The sequence below is a fragment of the Polypterus senegalus genome, chromosome 12, assembly GCF_016835505.1.
Source record: "Polypterus senegalus isolate Bchr_013 chromosome 12, ASM1683550v1, whole genome shotgun sequence".
NCBI lineage: Eukaryota > Metazoa > Chordata > Cladistia > Polypteriformes > Polypteridae > Polypterus > Polypterus senegalus.
In genome coordinates, this window is record NC_053165.1 from 95416996 (window position 1) to 95435552 (window position 18557).

The 18557-nt window shown below is 35.3% G+C and overlaps 1 protein-coding gene across 6 annotated transcripts in view; it reads left to right on the top strand.

Annotated features, from left to right (window-relative positions):
* Positions 1–18557, top strand: part of LOC120541395 (A-kinase anchor protein 13-like) — a 300746-nt gene that overhangs the window by 176826 nt on the left and 105363 nt on the right. For all 6 annotated transcript variants that reach the window (XM_039772974.1, XM_039772976.1, XM_039772975.1 and 3 more), the window contains exons 10-11: positions 6868–7007; positions 12292–12635. In XM_039772974.1, coding sequence (XP_039628908.1) covers positions 6868–7007; positions 12292–12635 — 484 coding nt within the window. The remainder of the gene's footprint in view (positions 1–6867; positions 7008–12291; positions 12636–18557) is intronic.

The following is an 18557-nucleotide window of genomic DNA, read 5'->3' on the forward strand; positions in this document are numbered from 1 at the left end:
ATGAAAGAATGTAAATACTTTGAATACATTGATGATGATTTAACTTTTTGTTTCAAGAGTATTCAATGTCTATCCCATATATATTCTTTAAACTTAATGTTGCTAACATTTTTAAATTTATTCTTTATTAATTGCTGTACAGCTTTCTTTTACTGGAATGTTAATTACTAAGATATAAATAGAAATACCTAATTTGTGTGTCTTAAGTATGAAGTATTTTTATGGGAAATATTGTATAGTTTTTGATTACATTTTAGCACTGTGTATTGTCCTGTGATCATCATCTTCTTCTTCGTTCGGCTGTTCCCGTTAGGGGTTGCCACAGTGGATCATCTTCAAAAAATTGTTGTCTGCATATTGATTTGGCAAAATTTTACACCAGATACCCTTCCTGATGTAACCCTCCCCATTTATCTGGGCTTTGGGACCAGCACGAAAAAACACACTGGTTTGTGCATCCCCTGTGGCTGGGTTAATCTGTATTGTCCTGTGATAGTGTTCTATATTCTAAGTGCTGCTGAGTATCTGTGTTGTCTACTGCATCGTTTCATTGTTGCTTGTGACACATTACTATTTGATTTTGTATTTTTGGTTAGTGACTCTGTAACTTCAACCAAATATGGTTCACTTCTACTATACAGTTAAAGTTTAACTGAATTGTTTGAGGTAGTCAACTTCTATGCAAATAATATTAAAGTTGTAATTTACTGTTCTTATGGATTATTTTTGCTAAACTTTGTGCTGAGATGTTAATAGATTTGTGTTGTGAAAACTTTTTTTCTCCCTTTTCTGTCGTTTTTAGGGACACTAGTTCCCTTAATATACTTAGGGAGTGAATAATACATCTCTCCTAACCCAATTGATTGGAGGAGTAAAAAAAGCACATACACCAGTATAGGTTTGACTTAGACAATGGTTCTCTGCAACACTAATTTACATATAGCCTGAGTGTATTTCTTTCAGGTGGGGTGAATCTGTTAAAAAAGAATGACTTTACCATAGATAGTGGAACATCGAGTTCCTACTACTTGTAAGTTATAAAGACATGAACCAGAATTATTTATCTCCACTGTGTGAGTCACAGGTGTCAGGCAGGTGCAAACTGGACAGAAAGTCTCATGGTCTGCTCTTGATTTTTTTTATGTGTAGGTACTATCAAAGATAGTGTTGTTCTCTTTGGTAGCTGATGACACTGCTAAATTTCTGTGATTAAAAATGTTTTGTAATTCTTCACACTAGCTAAGAAGAGAAATAGAAAACTAGATCTTTGTACAACTATTAAAAAAAAAAAAATACCCAAAAGTTAAAACAAAAAAAACAAGTATAATGGAAATAAACTGAGTGCACTCTGATCTGACAGTTTTCAAGACACGTGTTTCTGCAGGCACATTTATCCTTGTGACATCTTATCTAATACACTGGCAACACCCATGGAGGATAAATTGTTTCATTTCATCATGAAATGAAATTTGAGAGAATGAATGGGAGATGACGACAAAGTTCACAAAACTACAGTGATCTGTTATTTACTGTATCATTGTGACCGACTTCCCACTATACATTTGTTTAGCATGGTTTGTTGGCCAGTGTTTTGAGAAACCAATTTTTACCAACAAATGCATACCATAATTTGCTGTGCAATTTTCATATCGGTTTTGCTTAAAATACCAGTGCAAGGAAAACACACGGTGATGTTTAGAATATTATACCAAAAACCACCATTTGCTTTTCCTCTATGGATAGCCAATTCTCATCTGACAGATACGAGGATCATGTCTTAGCCCACATTATTTTAGCAGGAGATGTTGATTCGGGTTTCTATTACACCTTGTGTTTGATTCAAAGAAAGGCTTAATAGTTGTCTCAAAATTTAATTGTTAAAATGTTTGCTCATTAAGCTTTGGTTTCCCGTAACATATCACACACAACTATGATGGCATCTCTCTTATATTAAAAGTGGCACTTGGTTAATGAATATTACTCAGTGGCATGCATAAGACAGTAAAGCTTATGGGCCACTTAACACTTTTCAAACTTGTTCATCTTTGAGCTATAATCATTACGTCAACCATGGTGGCTACATGAAATAACATAACTTTCTCAGACCTACTTAATCAAATTTAGGATTGTTGGGTTTAATAATATATGCAAATGAAAAATAATCTGTTATGACAGACAGATACTTTATTAATCCCAAGGGGAAATTCACATAATCCAGCAGCAGTATACTGATACAAAGAAACAATATTAAATTAAATAGTAATAAAAATGAAAAAAAATTAATAAAATTAATGTTAGCATTTACTCCCCCGGGTGGAATTGAAGAGTCGCATAGTGTGGGGGAGGAATGATCTCCTCAGTCTGTCAGTGGAGCAGGACAGTGACAAAAGTCTGTCACTGAAGCTACTCCTCTGTCTGGAGATGACACTGTTCAGTGGATGCAGTGGATTATTCATGATTGACAGGAGTTTGCTTAATGCCTGTCGCTCTGCCACAGATGTTAAACTGTCCAACTTTAATCCTACAATAGAGCCTGCCTTCTTAACAAGTTTGTCCAGGCGTGAGGCGTCTTTCATCTTTATGCTGCCACCCCAGCACAACACCGCGTAGAACAGGGCACTCGCCACAACCGTCTGGTAGAACATCTGCAGCATCTTACTGCAAATGTTGAAGGATGTCAACCTTCTCAGAAAGTATAGTCTGCTCTGACCTTTCTTACATAGAGCATCAGTATTGGCAGTCCTGTCCAATTTGTCATCCACATGCTTCAGATCAGGTCGGCCTAGGATCCCCAGGACCACTCATACCTTTTCCCATGAAACACAGAGTAACTATAACGAGGAAAAATAATGACAGAGTCCCATTTAGAAATAATGGTAATAACAGAAGGTCCGTTTTTGAAAACAAAATCTATCAAAATACTGGTGTATCTGAGCCAGCTACACTATAATGCAATCATTAAATTTGGTTGTAGTAGTTACTCAATGCACTTGGAACTTGCATGAAAAAAGAACATTAAAGAGAGAGCTACACAATATTGTAGCAGTAATCAAAGCAAGAACTTGAAAGATATGAGAAGTAGGAGGAAAGCAGTGTAGGGATCTTAAATTTGTGGTAAAACAATGTTTAGGCTGCCACATAGGTTTATGACTCAAAATCAGGTAACCAAGGGTGGTAATAAGGATTTTTATAGACTCAAATAGGATTACTTGGCAGAATCAGAAGAAAAAGGTGCTAAGATTGTGCAAATTTTTTTTTTCTTTTTAAGAAAGTAAGATAAATTAGTAGTATTACAAATTACACTTTTTTTCCCAAGACATACTATTTACATTTTACAGTTTGCACTAGTACTTGTAATTTTCTTTTAAGTAATGTAGCAGGCTATGTGTACATTTTTTCTTTATCTGCACCAAATTTGTTATACTGACACCATGCATGATGCATGCTCATTCAAGAATCAGGTATTGCAGAGGCATTGGCTAATTCCAAAGAAGATGACATGGAGTGCTGCCCTAAAGACATCTTATTTGAAATGTGTTGGAAGCACATTTGCCTAAGCCACTCCTGGCTTTCAGTTTTGGAATTAACTGAATATTTCTTTATACGGCACATTCTGAGTGAAAACTTTGTCCAACTTCCAACTACTAATTTCCTTTGTAAAGACTCGGAAAGAATGGATATTGCGTAATTTTTTTATGTAAAACCACCAACAGGCTACTTTTATGTACTGCCACCTAAATACAGCAAATTAAATCATGAAAATGATAATATTGTAATAAAAAATGATTAATACACACAGCAAGCAACCACAGCCACTGCACTGTATGTGTCACATTGATTAAATGAAAATGGAAAATGAAATAAAATTTCAAATTGTTATTGTTAATGATATTACTAATGACTGGCTGTTGTGAGCTGCTGGCAGCAGCCAAGTTGACTTAATACAAATGAATCTTTCCAAAGTATGTTTAAAATGCATTTGCTTGTACAGAGCTCCCCCTACACAAATACATACAGTGCGTTGAGGCAAGGTGCAATGTGAAAAATGCACACCAATCAACTACCAAAGCAGAAACACAAATGAATATTAATACATTTCCAATTTTTGTTTAATTGACAAGGTGCTAAATCATACTGTGCCTAAGTAATTGACATGATTCATTATAATAATGGTGATTACTCCAGAATAGCAAGATGTACAAGTTCACGCACCCTTTAAATTATCACACAAAGAAAACTGAACCAGTCGGTTGCTTAAAAGAGCTCCATAGCCACTAAGCCCCAAGGCAAAAACAGAAGCATTCAGGATGTATATGGCTACCTAGAATACTGCAGGGTTAAAGAGCTTGCCCAAGTAGCCCAAAAACAGACTAGTACCTCCTGGTATAAAGAACATGTCTATTACTCTAGAAAGAAATAGATACTTTATTAATCCCAAGGGGAAATTCACATTCTCTCTCTCTCTCTCTCCATCCATCCTAGTGTCAGTGTTCAAATGGGCACTGGAACAGGCAAAATGAGTGACCTTAATGACACTGAATGTATCATGATATTGGTGCTAGTCAGTAGTCGGTATTCCCTTCAGAACACATGGAGCAGGTGAGCATTCGGTTTCCAAGGATACCAATGTTCTCTATAACATTCATGATTTGGTAATCTCTACACATTTACGATGCTGCTACTATTCAGGGCAATCAGAAAAGTGTGCCTAACTTTGAAGAAGCATCACTGTCCATCTACCCAAGACAGAAATAAGTAACCACCATTAAAAAGGAATTCCACAAAATCTTCGGTACGGTGTCTAATGAACCTTTTCTAAGCAATGAGTTGCCCAACTCTATTTTGTGAAGTCCATCACCATCTAAAGAAATAGCTGTGAACACTCCCATCTTCTGTGAGCACGTATCCCTAATATGTTTATTAACCTCCTTAGTGTTAGAGCCGAGCATCACTTGAGCTGTAAAAATAGTGGTAAAAGCATTGGTCCCAAGCGCCACTCAGGCAACTGTATAGATGCGTCTCACGCAAGTGTAAGACCCAAAGATTACTCACACTAACAGTGCTAATTAGTGGGGAGGGATGCGTAAGCAACAGGCCTGAGTTTTACCCGGGCAACCGTGCAGATGAATCTTGTCCTAGCCTCATAATGGCCTCTCATATGAAACATTTCTCAGCAGCCCAGCAGTGGAATTGAAATGGACATTGAAAAAAGTAATTCTGATGAATCCGTAACTGACACTCATATCAATCTCACATGTGCAGTGTGCTGTTCAAAAGCTGATCAGTCTGGAAAGAAAATCCACAAGGAATCTACACAACTATTGTCCTGACTGTGACGGTGGGTTGTATATTTCACCATGCATCAAGATATACCACACATGACACATTTTGACAGTATACTGTATACGGTATTAGCATTATTTTTTTATTCATTATTTGTATCGTTATACTGTACTTTCTATACTTCTGACTTTGTACATTTAGAGTTTTGCATGTTTTACAGTAGAAAGATGAGATTTAATATGTGTAATTTTTCAAGACAAAAAATGCAATGCTTTTTTCACTTTGGTATGATATGGTATCACTGTACTGTGTATTGGTTTCATCCAAAAAATGTAGAACTTGTCAGTGATTTATTGCACGTGAGCGAATGAAATTTGCCGTAAATGTGACAACGAGCTTTTCCAGACTGATGGATTATGCAGTGTATATCTGGTTTCAGGATGACCATTGATGTGACATGATTATTTATTTCCCCCATTAAGCCAGTTTTCTTTCCTGCCATGTTTTTTGTACCATTGGTTGTAATGCATTTTAAGTTCTTCCATTTTAAATTAAACTGTTCAAGTGTTTTACACACACATAGGAATAGTTATTCTCCAGTTACATTGCCTTTTTTTTCTTTTTAAACTTTTTTATTGAATTTATTAAAAGCATATAACATTCCATACAATCAAGTCAAATTTAACTAAACTAAAATCAAATAAACCCCCACCCATGAGAAAAAGACAGAGGCCAACAACCAGAGCAAAACTGTTAGTAGTAAACACCTAAACACACAGTACAGATATCAATGTGTACTCTGTTCTTAAACTTTTTCTGCATGGCATGACATTATGGTCAGTATCTCTCACACTAATGACTATAATCATGTCAAGGGTGTTAAACGTTTTTCATTTTTTTGTTTGTGAGAGTCTGAATTCCAGTGTTCTGTCACCAGATAATCTGCTGGTGTGAAAATGCACTATGCTTGATATATTTTGAAGTCTAGAACTTTCCTCATCATCTTGTATGTCATAGAAATTGATTAGCAGCCTAATTATTCATACAAAAAACAAAATTGACACTGCCATATCTTTATTGATAATACTGTATATTCTATGTCAAGCACGTAAATAATATGTGAACCCAAAAAGGGCAAATTATGTGATTTAATAACTGGTATAAACCTTTTTTAACAGCAATAGCCTTAAACTAATTTTTTTTCTTTAAATTCACAATCTATTTTTTTCAGTGTAGCTGCAGACTTTTTGGAGAATTTTTTTTTTTTTAAATATATATTTAAACTTTGTATGGTATGGCTGTACATTACAGCATATTTGTGCTGGCACTAATCCTGACTTTAATTTCATTTTGTATCTGTCTCTAGCACTGCTGAGGCATCACCTGCTGCATCCTCCCAACCTCTAGCACCATCTGATTCCTTTTTGTTATGCTCCTAAATTATTTTGAGTATACCTAGTGTGTTCTATTACGGATTATTTCAAGTATGAAAATACATTTTAGAGTAAAACTAAGAAATAACACAGAAGAACAGTTTTTCTGAGTTAATTGATAGTCCTTTTTTCTTTTTTCCATAAACCTTAGGATATCCTGAATCTGATGATATTCAATTACCGGTGACAAGTCCTACAACTCCTGGGGTGTCACCAGTTCATCGAGAGTCAGGCAGCGATGGAGATGTGTTTGCAAGCAGTGACCCAGGGGATGATAATGTTTTTACAAAGGTAAGCTCCTTTTCAGGTCTTTTAGTGTTCACTTCTTTTTATGTTATGTTATTCCCATCTGAGAAGCAGGTAAAGTCCATTTGGACACGCACCTCCAGGTTCAGGAACAGATTTTACCCAACTGCAATCAGATTCATGAATAATCTGTAACCTTGGGTCACCTCCACTGCTACCTGCACATATACTTCTGTCACTGTCTCTATTTATTCCTAGGATTCTGGTTTTATTTATTTGCTTATTTATATTCAATTATTTATTGTGTGTTTTTTTGTTGTCTATGTTCACTGTCTGTTGCAAGCAAGTAAGATGTTCGTTGTACATGGTACTTGTATACATAACAATAAAAAATCGAATTGAAAAGTTATTAGGTGTACATTGAAATTCTTTGGTGGTAAGTTGGGCATGAGTCTTTGATGCTAATTAAATAAGTGGACAAGGATTAGCTCCTGTATAAATTACTAACACATGTTAATTACAAAATTATGTAATCATATGCCTTTGGAGATTCATGCTCATTTAGTGAGCATGTACCAGGCCCATTCCACTTTATATGCAACCATCCATGTAGGAGATGAGCTAAAGATATTGGTTGTTTTTTTTTTTGTTACTTAATCTTCATTAATGACCTGGTATTGGAATTAGAATCGAAGCATTCCATAATACACTAACCAAACACACATTACTGTAACCAAAAGTTGAAACATCAGTTCATTCAAGAATGCAATCAATCCAGTTAATCACATAAAGGATTAAGATTCATTAATCATAAACACTGGAAAACACCACCTATAGTAGCTAATATATTTCCACGTGTGGTCACTGATGGAGAATTAGGAAGTTAAGCAGATTCTATTTCACAAAATTCCTTACTTGTAAAGGGACAAAATAAGCTTGTGGATGGAATTCCATGTTTATATTACAATTGATTAAAACATACAGAAATGTTATCAAAGTAAAAATGTCTCGGGTGGAGATAACTAATGGTTTCAATAAATTAAATTGTGTTTTATAAAAGGAGTTGAATGCAAAATTATCCTGCAGTAGAGCATTCAATAACAGAATATCATCATTAGTTTTTCCAACATTGGTTTCATATGTTAAGTGAGTGAAGCACATCTGATTATTAGTAAACTGGTGATAATTATTGATGGCTGCTGCACAGAGTAAGACCTATAATATAGATGGGCATTCATACAAGATTTTCTTTGTAAAACCAGTCAAACTGTACCTTCTACTTCTTTCCATTGTATCATATTGCAAGTTTGTGTGTGCCATTAGTATATTTGGAAATTATGTAATGGCATGCCACCATCTTCTTTTGATCTTTATAGTGCTCTCCTTTTAATAAGTGTCCTTTTTCACTTCCATATAAATGAACTGTTCTAAATAAGTCTGCTAATACACAGTGCTTTTCATATATTTGTCTGGCTTTTTCCACGGTCCTGGCCATGTCCTGTCCTTTGGGCCCATTTCCCACCAGATGGTGAATTGCTTCCTGTTAAAGCTCAGTGTGATAACTACACAGGCTTGCTTTAAAGCCTTTTCTCATTGTATTGAAGAAGTTGATTTTATAACAATACCAGGAAAGCTTATAGCTACCACTCTTTCTTGTATTTGCATTTATATACTTATTTTACATCTTTCATTGTATTACTTTGTCTTGGGCTATAACACCAGGCATGGCCACTGACTTGTCGCACACTTTGGCAGGCCAAAATAAAAAGACCACAACACAAATAATAGTTTGGCCGAATTCAGCAGCCTACCATTGACAACATTTATTGCTTAATTTTAGAGCTTTGTCATTGGTATTTAAAGATTAAACAGAAGAGGATAACTGCTCGCAATCCAAAGCAATCGTATATCAAAGCGAATTTCCCCATAAGAAATAATGGAAACTCAGATGATTTGTTCCACAGCCCAAAACTATTCATATAAAAATGATTAATACAAAATATAAAGTAAAAATACATAAAACAAATTAACCTGCACTTTACCTTTAAAAGGAATCATTGGCTGGTGTGAGTGAGTTTTCTAAACTCTTGTGGGATTCCACCCAACGGGACGACATGCGGAAGAGTGTCCCAAAGCAATCAGTCTCCCAGCGCTGTAGCAGTTCGCCATATAAGCACATCCAAAAAGATCGCAGACAAGTGCCTGCTGTCGATGGGTGTTACAAGGAACATTATAAAGATCACGCAACAATAAAGAACAGCGCTGTTGCTGTTTCAAGCTGAATAAAGCTGATGTTAAAGTACTGAGACTCAGCTTTGTGTTTTGGGGCGCAAGATGGGGACTCGCACTTCACAGCACACACATGCGCGCAATGCTGTAGTAAACAGTATACGCTCGTACGGATGTTGACCATATGAGTGAGGCACACAGACTCAGACGGAGAATAGGAGACAATTGCCCTAGAGAGAGAGAGAGAGAACAACCATCAGCTCAGTTGTGATCACATGACGCTCAGCAGACAGTGTAGCCACACTACTCGTATTGCAAGACATCGCTCGTTTATCAAGTCAATATTTGTTAAAAAATGTTGCTTGTCTTGCAAAACACTCGTAAACCAAGTTACTCGTAAACCGAGGTTCCACTGTATTTAAAAAGAAAGGCTAGACATCAACTCTGTACAGTTGTTACCTTACACTTGTGCATATTCCTGAAAGTACTGATCATACTCTTCAACAGTCATGGAGCGTGAGGGGTGTTAGTACATTTGAGAAGTTGAAGAAAAACGCTTGTGCCCAGTGCTACGAATGCTACAGCATGAAAAGGACAAGCAGTCTCTTTATACTTGTACAAGTGCTCACCTCTTCTTGTCTCCTTAACTGTACAGGAACTCTAAACATGATCCTCTATAATGTTTCTCAGATAGAGATAAATATATATATATATATATATATATATATATATATAACTAAGAACTGGATCATATTTTTTAAGAAACAAAATATTAATTTTTAATTGTATTTGAAAGAAGAAAACGTTCTTTATGTAATTTAATTTGTTCAAGATTTTCTAAGTGCATCCCATCAGTGCCTTTTTTCCTTCTTCAATCTCAAACCAGTATAATTGCATCAATTAACACTTCACCTCAAACGAGCAAGGCCATCATATCCTATAATAAACAGTGGGCTGGTCTAGTGTAGCACTAAAGAACACTCCTGTCTTTCATGTACAGTTAGTGTAAATGCCTTCCCCAAATGAAGAGTATTCATGGGCGCTTCCATGGGTGTCTGTTTGTCTGTCCTGATTTGAGTTCTAAATGGTAACAAAGGCTTCCAGTATCTCCAAATTAATAAAGCCATTCATAATTGGATATATATTGGCTATATTTTTCCCTCACTCATAACCTTTTAGATAATTGTAAATAAAAAAAACATATGAAACTATATATCCCTCTCTATACCATTTATCTTGTACACAAAATGTCTGCATTGAAAAGCAAGTGACAGTAAATGGGAGGAAAACCAAAATTATTAATAACCAATTAACATTTAAACATTATTGATTAAGGATAAGCTAAGAGAATTAACATTACTTTATAATGTCTGTTGTAGATGGGTCTTACTTGTCATATCTAAATAAGTTCTAAATAATTTCAAATAGTTATAGCTGTTTGCACATTAGTTATGTTTTGGCTATATATTTAAATAAATTTAATAGTGCTTTGATGAAGTGTCAATTTCTATCAAAAACATTAACCTTTCTGGTTCATTCCAACCTCTTGAACACTAGTATACTTTTATCCAAGTTAATTTTAAAACCAGAGACCTTGTAAAAATAAGTTTAATAAGATAAACCATGCTAAATTTGGATCAGTAATAAACAGGACCATATCATCTGCATAAGAGGTTTTTACTTCCATTCCTTCCGTTATATTTGCCTTTATTTCTTACTGTTGCGTCAGTGGTTGGATAATTTCAAAGAGCAGTGATAATAGTCACTTGATACATGCATAGATATTTGGTCCAAAGCTAAATTTGTGCAATAGAGTAAAGAGACATCCATATTCCACTTCATCAGATGTTTTTTGTGCATCTAGACACATCTCTGACAAGCAGTTTTTATTAAAAAAAATAAAAGAAAAAATCTGCCTATAAATCTGGCCTCACAACGTTTCCACTTTTTAAGGAATTTTTAGCGGTGCAGTTTCTTTTCTTATTTCTTGATCTCCAGCACTTTCCGTGAGCATTCTCACCATATTTCTTGACTCTTTGTGCTAAAGCTTTGCTACAGATTCAGCATGTGTGCCTTTTTCCAGATTTGTCATTTCAGACCCCTGGCTTCATGTTTTGCACTGACATGGATACTATCTTGTTTGGTATAAGGCATATCAAGAATTTAAAATTAAGGAGTACATATCTGTCCAGAAGATGAAGCATACTTAGGTCATGCAGCAAAACAGTGATCTAAAATACAAAACAGTAGTCTACATGGATGCTTAAAAGAAGCAAAAGTGTAGTTTTTCACTGGCCTAGTTAAAGTCCACATGTGAACCCAGTTGTGCCAGGAGCTGAAACAAGAAAACATGTGCTTGTAATTCTACCATTGATTCAGAATTTAATCAGATCTGAAAAAAGTGTGGGTTAAAATTCCTTCATTAAAGATTGATAATGAATTATAGAAAGTTAATTGGAAGAAAATCTGCTTAAGCAGTTACTAATTCTAAGAGGGCAATTGTTTCTTCACACGGTGCCAGTTAATGTTGGGTAACTTTGTTCATTCAGTAATTCAGAGAAATTCCGTGTTCCCTCAAGTGCTTTTATTCAACTTTAGACATAAGTTGAAAACCTAAAAGCATTCATGTCAAAAAATGTGCAGTAATATTAAATGAGGAGAGTATATACAGTACTTAGTGTCACTGTCTAGCTAGAGTGTCTTTTGAGAGCACATGAAAATAGTTAAATTTCAAGCAAACCTGACAATTTTTGTGATTCAAAAATAAAAAGTATAGTGTTGTGTGAATTTATTTTAACAGTTTAACAGTATAGTAAAATTTCAACTGAACTAAATGACTTCTGAATGATTAAAAAATCAAAATAAGTATTAGCTTTTTGTTGTTTATAACCTCAGGGTCCATGGGATGTGGTGTTGTATAAGTGGGATTACTACATAATCTGATTATCTGTTGAACAAAATCCATTCATGCACCCTTTCTCAGAATAAACTATTTCCATGTAAGTCTATAGAAGAAGAAACAAAATCCATAGTTTCACTTGTAATATGATAAAGCATTCCCTCTATAGTTTATTTATGTATGTATTTATTTATTTTACAGCAAGAAACTCAAGGTCTGGTTGGGGATTGTACCAGTGAGGTGTCAGTGTCCTGCTCTTCTACAGATGAGTCAGTAACTACGGGTCCACCTACATCCACCCCTGAGAGAAGACCTGAAGTTTGGAATTGGAATGCAGAAGATGTACAGTGTAGCAAGGAAGCAGGATCCAAAGAAGAAAAACATCAGTGTGAAACAGAGGAAGAGGAGAAAGACCGGCTAACAGAAGTACCACCTTTGCGCTCGTCTATGCTGCGCTCTTCTATTCGCTCTCTTTCACCATTCCGGCGACATAGCTGGGGCCCTGGCAAGAATATGGGCACAGATAGTGAGATGAATCAACGCAGGTAAATTAACTTGGGTCCAGGGCAGTCTTCATAGTTCATGACATTTCCCTATCTCCAGAGATTTTTACTTTTTTATCAGCAGCAATTTCTATACTCGGCAAAAAAAGTAACGTCCCTTTTTCAGGACTGTGTATTTCAACAATAATGTTTTAAAAATCCAAATAACTTTACAGATCTTCATTGTAAAGGGTTTAAACAATGTTTTCCATGCATGTTCAATTAACCATAATCAATTAATTAACATGCACCTGTGGAATGGTCGTTAAGACCTTAACAGCTTACCGAAAGTAGGCATTTAAGGTCACAGTTCTAAAAACGCAGGACACTAAAAAGACTTGTCTACCGACTGTGAAAAACACCCAAAGAAAGATGCCCAGGGTCCCTGCTCATCTGCGTGAACGTGCATTAGGCATGCTGCAGGGAGGCATGAGGACTGCTGATGTGGCTAGGGCAATAAATTGCCATGTCCGCACTGTAAGACGCCTAAGACAGCGCTACAGGGAGACAGGAAGGACAGCTGATCATCCTCGCAGTGGAAGAGCCCGGATCTCAATCCTATTGAGCACGTCTGGGACCTGTTGGATCGCAGGGTGAGTGAGGGCTAGGGCCATTCCCCCCAGAAATGTCCAGGAACTTGCAGGTGCATTGGTGGAAGAGTGGGGTAACATCTCCCAGCAAGAACTGACAAATCTGGTCCAGTCCATGAGGAGGAGATATACTGCAGTACTTCAAGCAGCTGGTGGCCACACCAGACACTGATTGGTACTTTTGATTTTGAGCCTCCCTTCATTCAGGGACACATTGTGAAACATTTTTAGTTTATGTCTTATGGTGTTGACTCTTTTACTGTTCATACAAATATTTACACATTAAGTTTACTGAAAGTAAAAACAGTTGAAAGTCAGAGGACGTTTCTTTTTTTGCTGAGTATATATCCTGTGTTGATAATTAGAATATTAGAACAGGCCTTTCAGTCCAGCAAACTTACCAGTTCTTTTCACCTAGCCAAGATTTGAAGATTCCTAAAGCTCTGCTCGCTACCTTGCTACTTAATAATTTATTCTATGTGTATGGGATTCTTTCTGTGAAGAAAAACTTTAATATTTATACTAGATGTGTCCTTAACAAGTTTATACTTGTTTACACTGTGTCTCAGTGTTCTTGTTGAAGAATGCACGGTATTTTAAAGTAACAGCTAGTAATTTTAAAAAATTATAGTCATGTCGCCTCTTAATGTCTGTTTGCTCAACTGAATCCAATAGAACACCTTTGGGATGTGGTGGAAGAGATTAGTAACATAAATGTGCAGCTGATAATTCTGTTTGATGATTACAACATTTTGTGGAATTCATGCCCCAAGGAGTTGAGGCTGTTTTGAAAGAGGCTCCTCCCAGCATTAATATAATGTTCCTAATAATTTATTCATTGAGTGTATATACTTAATACATTTCTTAAAAGAGTACTCCACCCAAAATTATTTATTTTTCATATCTTATTTACACAAAATAGTTTGCAGTGTTGGCTGAAAAAATATGCTTAATCTCATTTAGAAGGGGTGGGGGGTTCTATGTAGTAGAAGTCAATTTGACCAGTGCTGTACAGTGGTAAACGATGGGGACAAATGTCCAATGGAAAAAGGTTTCTCATGTTGCATAATTATCATTTCAGTTATCCAGTCATATGCTCACAATGTACAAACACAACTTTTTGTTTTTGCTAAAATATTAGTATCATCTGCAGCAGAGAAAAGATGATTTTGCATGTACATGTGGCATGTATTTGAGGAAAAAGCCTACAGAGGACCTGTAAAGTGTTTTCTTCTGACAGTACTCACTCTGATGTTCTCATCCTTGTATGCAGTTGGACATTGGTACATTCCTTCCCCTTTTTCTATTAAGGTTTTGTTCAGTTCCCACTCTCCTCTTAAGACCGTTCTAGGCACCTTTTTATGAAATCTTTAGTTTCTTGGCAACCTTCATTCTGCAGAAAAAAAAAAAAAATAGACTGACTTGTTTCTTGCAGTTTTTGATCCCAGACCTGACCTTTAGGTATGCCGGTACCTTGCAGTCGACATGAACAGTTTTACCACTTTCAGTGGTGCCATTGCAATAGCAACCAGTTTTTTTCTGTAACCAGATAGCATGTAAACATGACATTAAGGATAAGCTAAGTGTGTTTACCATTCGGACACTGAACGAATGGCTGTTGAAAATAGAGCTTTGTAGTTATATGTGAATAATGAATTAAAAATTTGGTCATTTTAAGCAGTAATAGCTATTAGCAACATTAATAATGTCTTGTCTATAGTTTAATGTTATCTTGGTAAAAATAAGTATCTGTTTCTATAAAAAGTATGAAAGTTTCTGGGTGATTCCTAATGTTTGACCAATAATGTATACCTGTACTTTCAGAATAATTAGTGCACATCATTAACAGGAAAGTAAAGGATAATGGAATTTTTTTTTTTTTTTTGAATTTGAAAACAACAGTATTGACCAGTGAATGATGTGGAGAGGCATGTCTTCAGTTCAGGAAGTTATTGTCATTATTAAGTCTTTATTTTGCAGTTAATGATGTGCAATAATTATTCTGTGAGTATAACATTATTATAACAAAAAAACATTTATTTTGCACATTATTTTTGTTCATTTTGCATTTATACGACTGGATAACTGACGTATGGATTATGTAGCTCAATTAATGAGTTTTTTTTCTCCTTTGGATGTTGTTTGCTGTGTACAACATTGGTCACTGTCGGCTTCTACTATATTAAACTTTTTTCTCCATTTTGCGTTGGCTTCCACTACAAAATACATGGGGTAAGTAACATAAAAATATATATGTATATTTGGGTGAAGTTTTCCTTTAGGCACTTGAGGATAAATATTATCTTGTCCTGGTGATTTTTGTTATATAGCAGCCTATTTAAGGAGTACTTCTCTGTATATAATTTCCAAATCAGTGTGTTCCTTCTTAGTAGTTCCAGTTATTTTGGGAGGTTATTGACTTTTTTGTAATGAAAAACTTTGCAAAAATGCACTATTTTATACTTGTAGGGTTCTATTGTGACCCTGTTCTCCCTTTCTGACTCCTTACTAAATATACCTGAACAGAATGCCACAAATCCCAACTATAGCTCTTCAGTGTTTGTACTCCCTTTCTATCGAATACTTCCAGCAACAAAATAGTGCACCAAAACAAGCAGGAGAGATTTATACCTTTATTCATACATTGATAAAATTAAAGTTTCTAATTATGCTCAAAATTAGTAAAATAAGTTTGAGAAAGTAATGCTAATATAACCTAGATAATGAGCAGTTCATCTTGCTAGGAATCTTAAGCATGCCATGTCCTTGGGTAACTAGGTGGCTCTTTGACTTATAATACTGATTGATCTCTCATTCAGGGTAGTTTCTTCTCCAGTATGGCCACTGAATGATACAATGATAGAAAGAGACTCCATGTTTTTCCATTAGCCTGCAAACTTAGGCACACAACTTGGACCATTGGTGGGAGTTCAGTGTATTTTCCAGTGATTCAGCTCCTCAGTCCATCCTCAGGGATAACTTGGCCCATCCATTCCAGCCTTAGTCAGCACAAACCTGCTTGTCCCTTCATGGATTTGATTTTTAGCTAGATGGTAAACACTTACAAGTAAAGCTCAGCTTTTACTGGTTCTGGTTATTTGTTTGATATGGTGATTTTTAAATGTGATTCAAGCAACAACTGTCTTTTCCAGCTTCCACTTTTAAAAATTACATAATAATTGTTAAAAAAACATTAAAAATTTAAAAATTACATAATAATTGTTAAAAAACATAAAAAAAAAATATTACCAACCCGTATACTAGTTATTAACATTTTTAATCTCCACTACATGCACATACAAAGAATTTATTTTATTGCTTGCACGTATATTCTACCTCACCTTTACCGTTACTAATATTCCTCACTTCTTCCTTGACTGTTCTTTTACTACTAAAATATTGAAAGAATCTTTTAGATCATCTTTTGCCTTAAGTGCGGCATTTATCTCCAACTGATTTTTAGTTTTCCTAGTATCTTTTTTGCTCTTGTGCTTTATGCTCTGCTTAAAGATGTAGTCATTAGTCATGTCCCTAATTTGTTTGTTTTCTGTTAAATAGGCTTTACACATTTCATTTGTCATTAACAAATTGCTTCTGAAAATATGAAAGTATTGCCCTTAGTGCCTCTAGTTTCCAACCCATGTACAAAATATTTCATGCTGAACAAAAAAGTATACTTTGAATTTGAGTGGAATTATTGCGAGCACATATACAAGAATTTACAGACATGGAGACGTAATTTGTCTTGATTCTCTGTTACAATAATATGTTAGTCTTTGTTTCATTTCAAGTACTTTCATTTTTACCAATGTGATATAAATGCTTGAGCAATTGTCTGTTTTTTTTTTTGTTTTTTTTTTTTAAACGGCCAGTAGCCATTATACTAAATGTTAATTCTGTTTTAGGAAGGTATAGTGTTTTCTTTGCTTTGTTTATAAAAAGCCGTATTTCGTCGTGTATTTAATGTGACTTTAAAATTGAATAGGACAGACTAATTCATTTTAGAGTGAGATTAACCATAAATATCCTTTTGATTTCATAATTAATTCATTTTCCTAAAATGCTTAATTTTTCTATGTATTTTTTTGTTTATATATACTTTGCTCACTTTTTGCTTCCCCAACAGTTTCACCAACAAATTTCTAGGCATAAAAACAATTTTCTTGTGGGATTAGTGTGGTCTGTTACCACCCCAGCATTGATTCCTACTAACCTATCTAAAGTTGAACTAAATACTTTTACAAAATTGAGATGTCTCACTGCTGTGGTTTAAGTGGCCTGTAAAACTTGTGTCAAGAGTATGTGGGCTCTGTGTAGTTAAATTTATCTATGGTGGTATTCCTGCTGCTCATTCCATCTTGGCCTTAGCCATCTGACGAACGATTAAAACCTATTGAGTCACTGTATTACATAAATAGCTGTTACAATAGTAAATTTCATCTATTAAACATTTATTTCTATAACTATTATAGTGTTAAAGATATCTTTCAAATGAAATACACTTCCCCTAATCTTAAACATTATTCTTATTTACTGTTTATTATTTCAGCAATTGTCTGAAATGTTTTCTTGCAGTTGTACTTAATTTAACTAGGCTTGTTTTTCCCTACCTCACCTATCCATTGATATTTCCATTTTGTGAAGAAGTTTAGTAAAGTCGTACAGTATTCTGACATCCTCAATCCCAATGCAAGAAACAAACCTGAAACCCATTCTTACTAGGCAATTACAATATGCAAGCTTTCGAGGCAACTCAGGCCCCTTCTTCAGGCAAGGTGCAATTACTGAGTTGCCTCGAAAGCTTGCATATTGTAATCTTTTTAGTTAGCCAATAATAGATTTCATTTTGCTTGACTTCTCACTACATTCATAATGGCTAACATGGTACAACACCCTAGTATTACTAAGCAAATGTAATGCAACATAAACAGCTTTGGAATTTGAGTGAAAAAATGATATAACCAGAGAAAATGCACGTTGACACTGGAAGACTGAGTTAACTTTTCCAAGACCGTGACAAGGCTGGGAATCTCTCTCTCTTCCCTAAAATTATAATGCATCTATACTAATAAAAGGCAAAGCCCTCACTCACTAACTGACTGACTGACTCACTCACTCACTCATCACTAATTCTCCAACATCCCGTGTAGGTAGAAGGCTGAAATTTGGCAGGCTCATTCCTTACAGGTTACTTACAAAAGTTAAGGTTTCATTTCGAAATTCCACGCATAACGGTCGTAATTGAATCCTATTTACGTACATTTATACGTCCATAGCCTGCAGCTCGGTTGCTGTGTGAGGCGACGTTGCGTCACCCATCACCACACCTCCCATG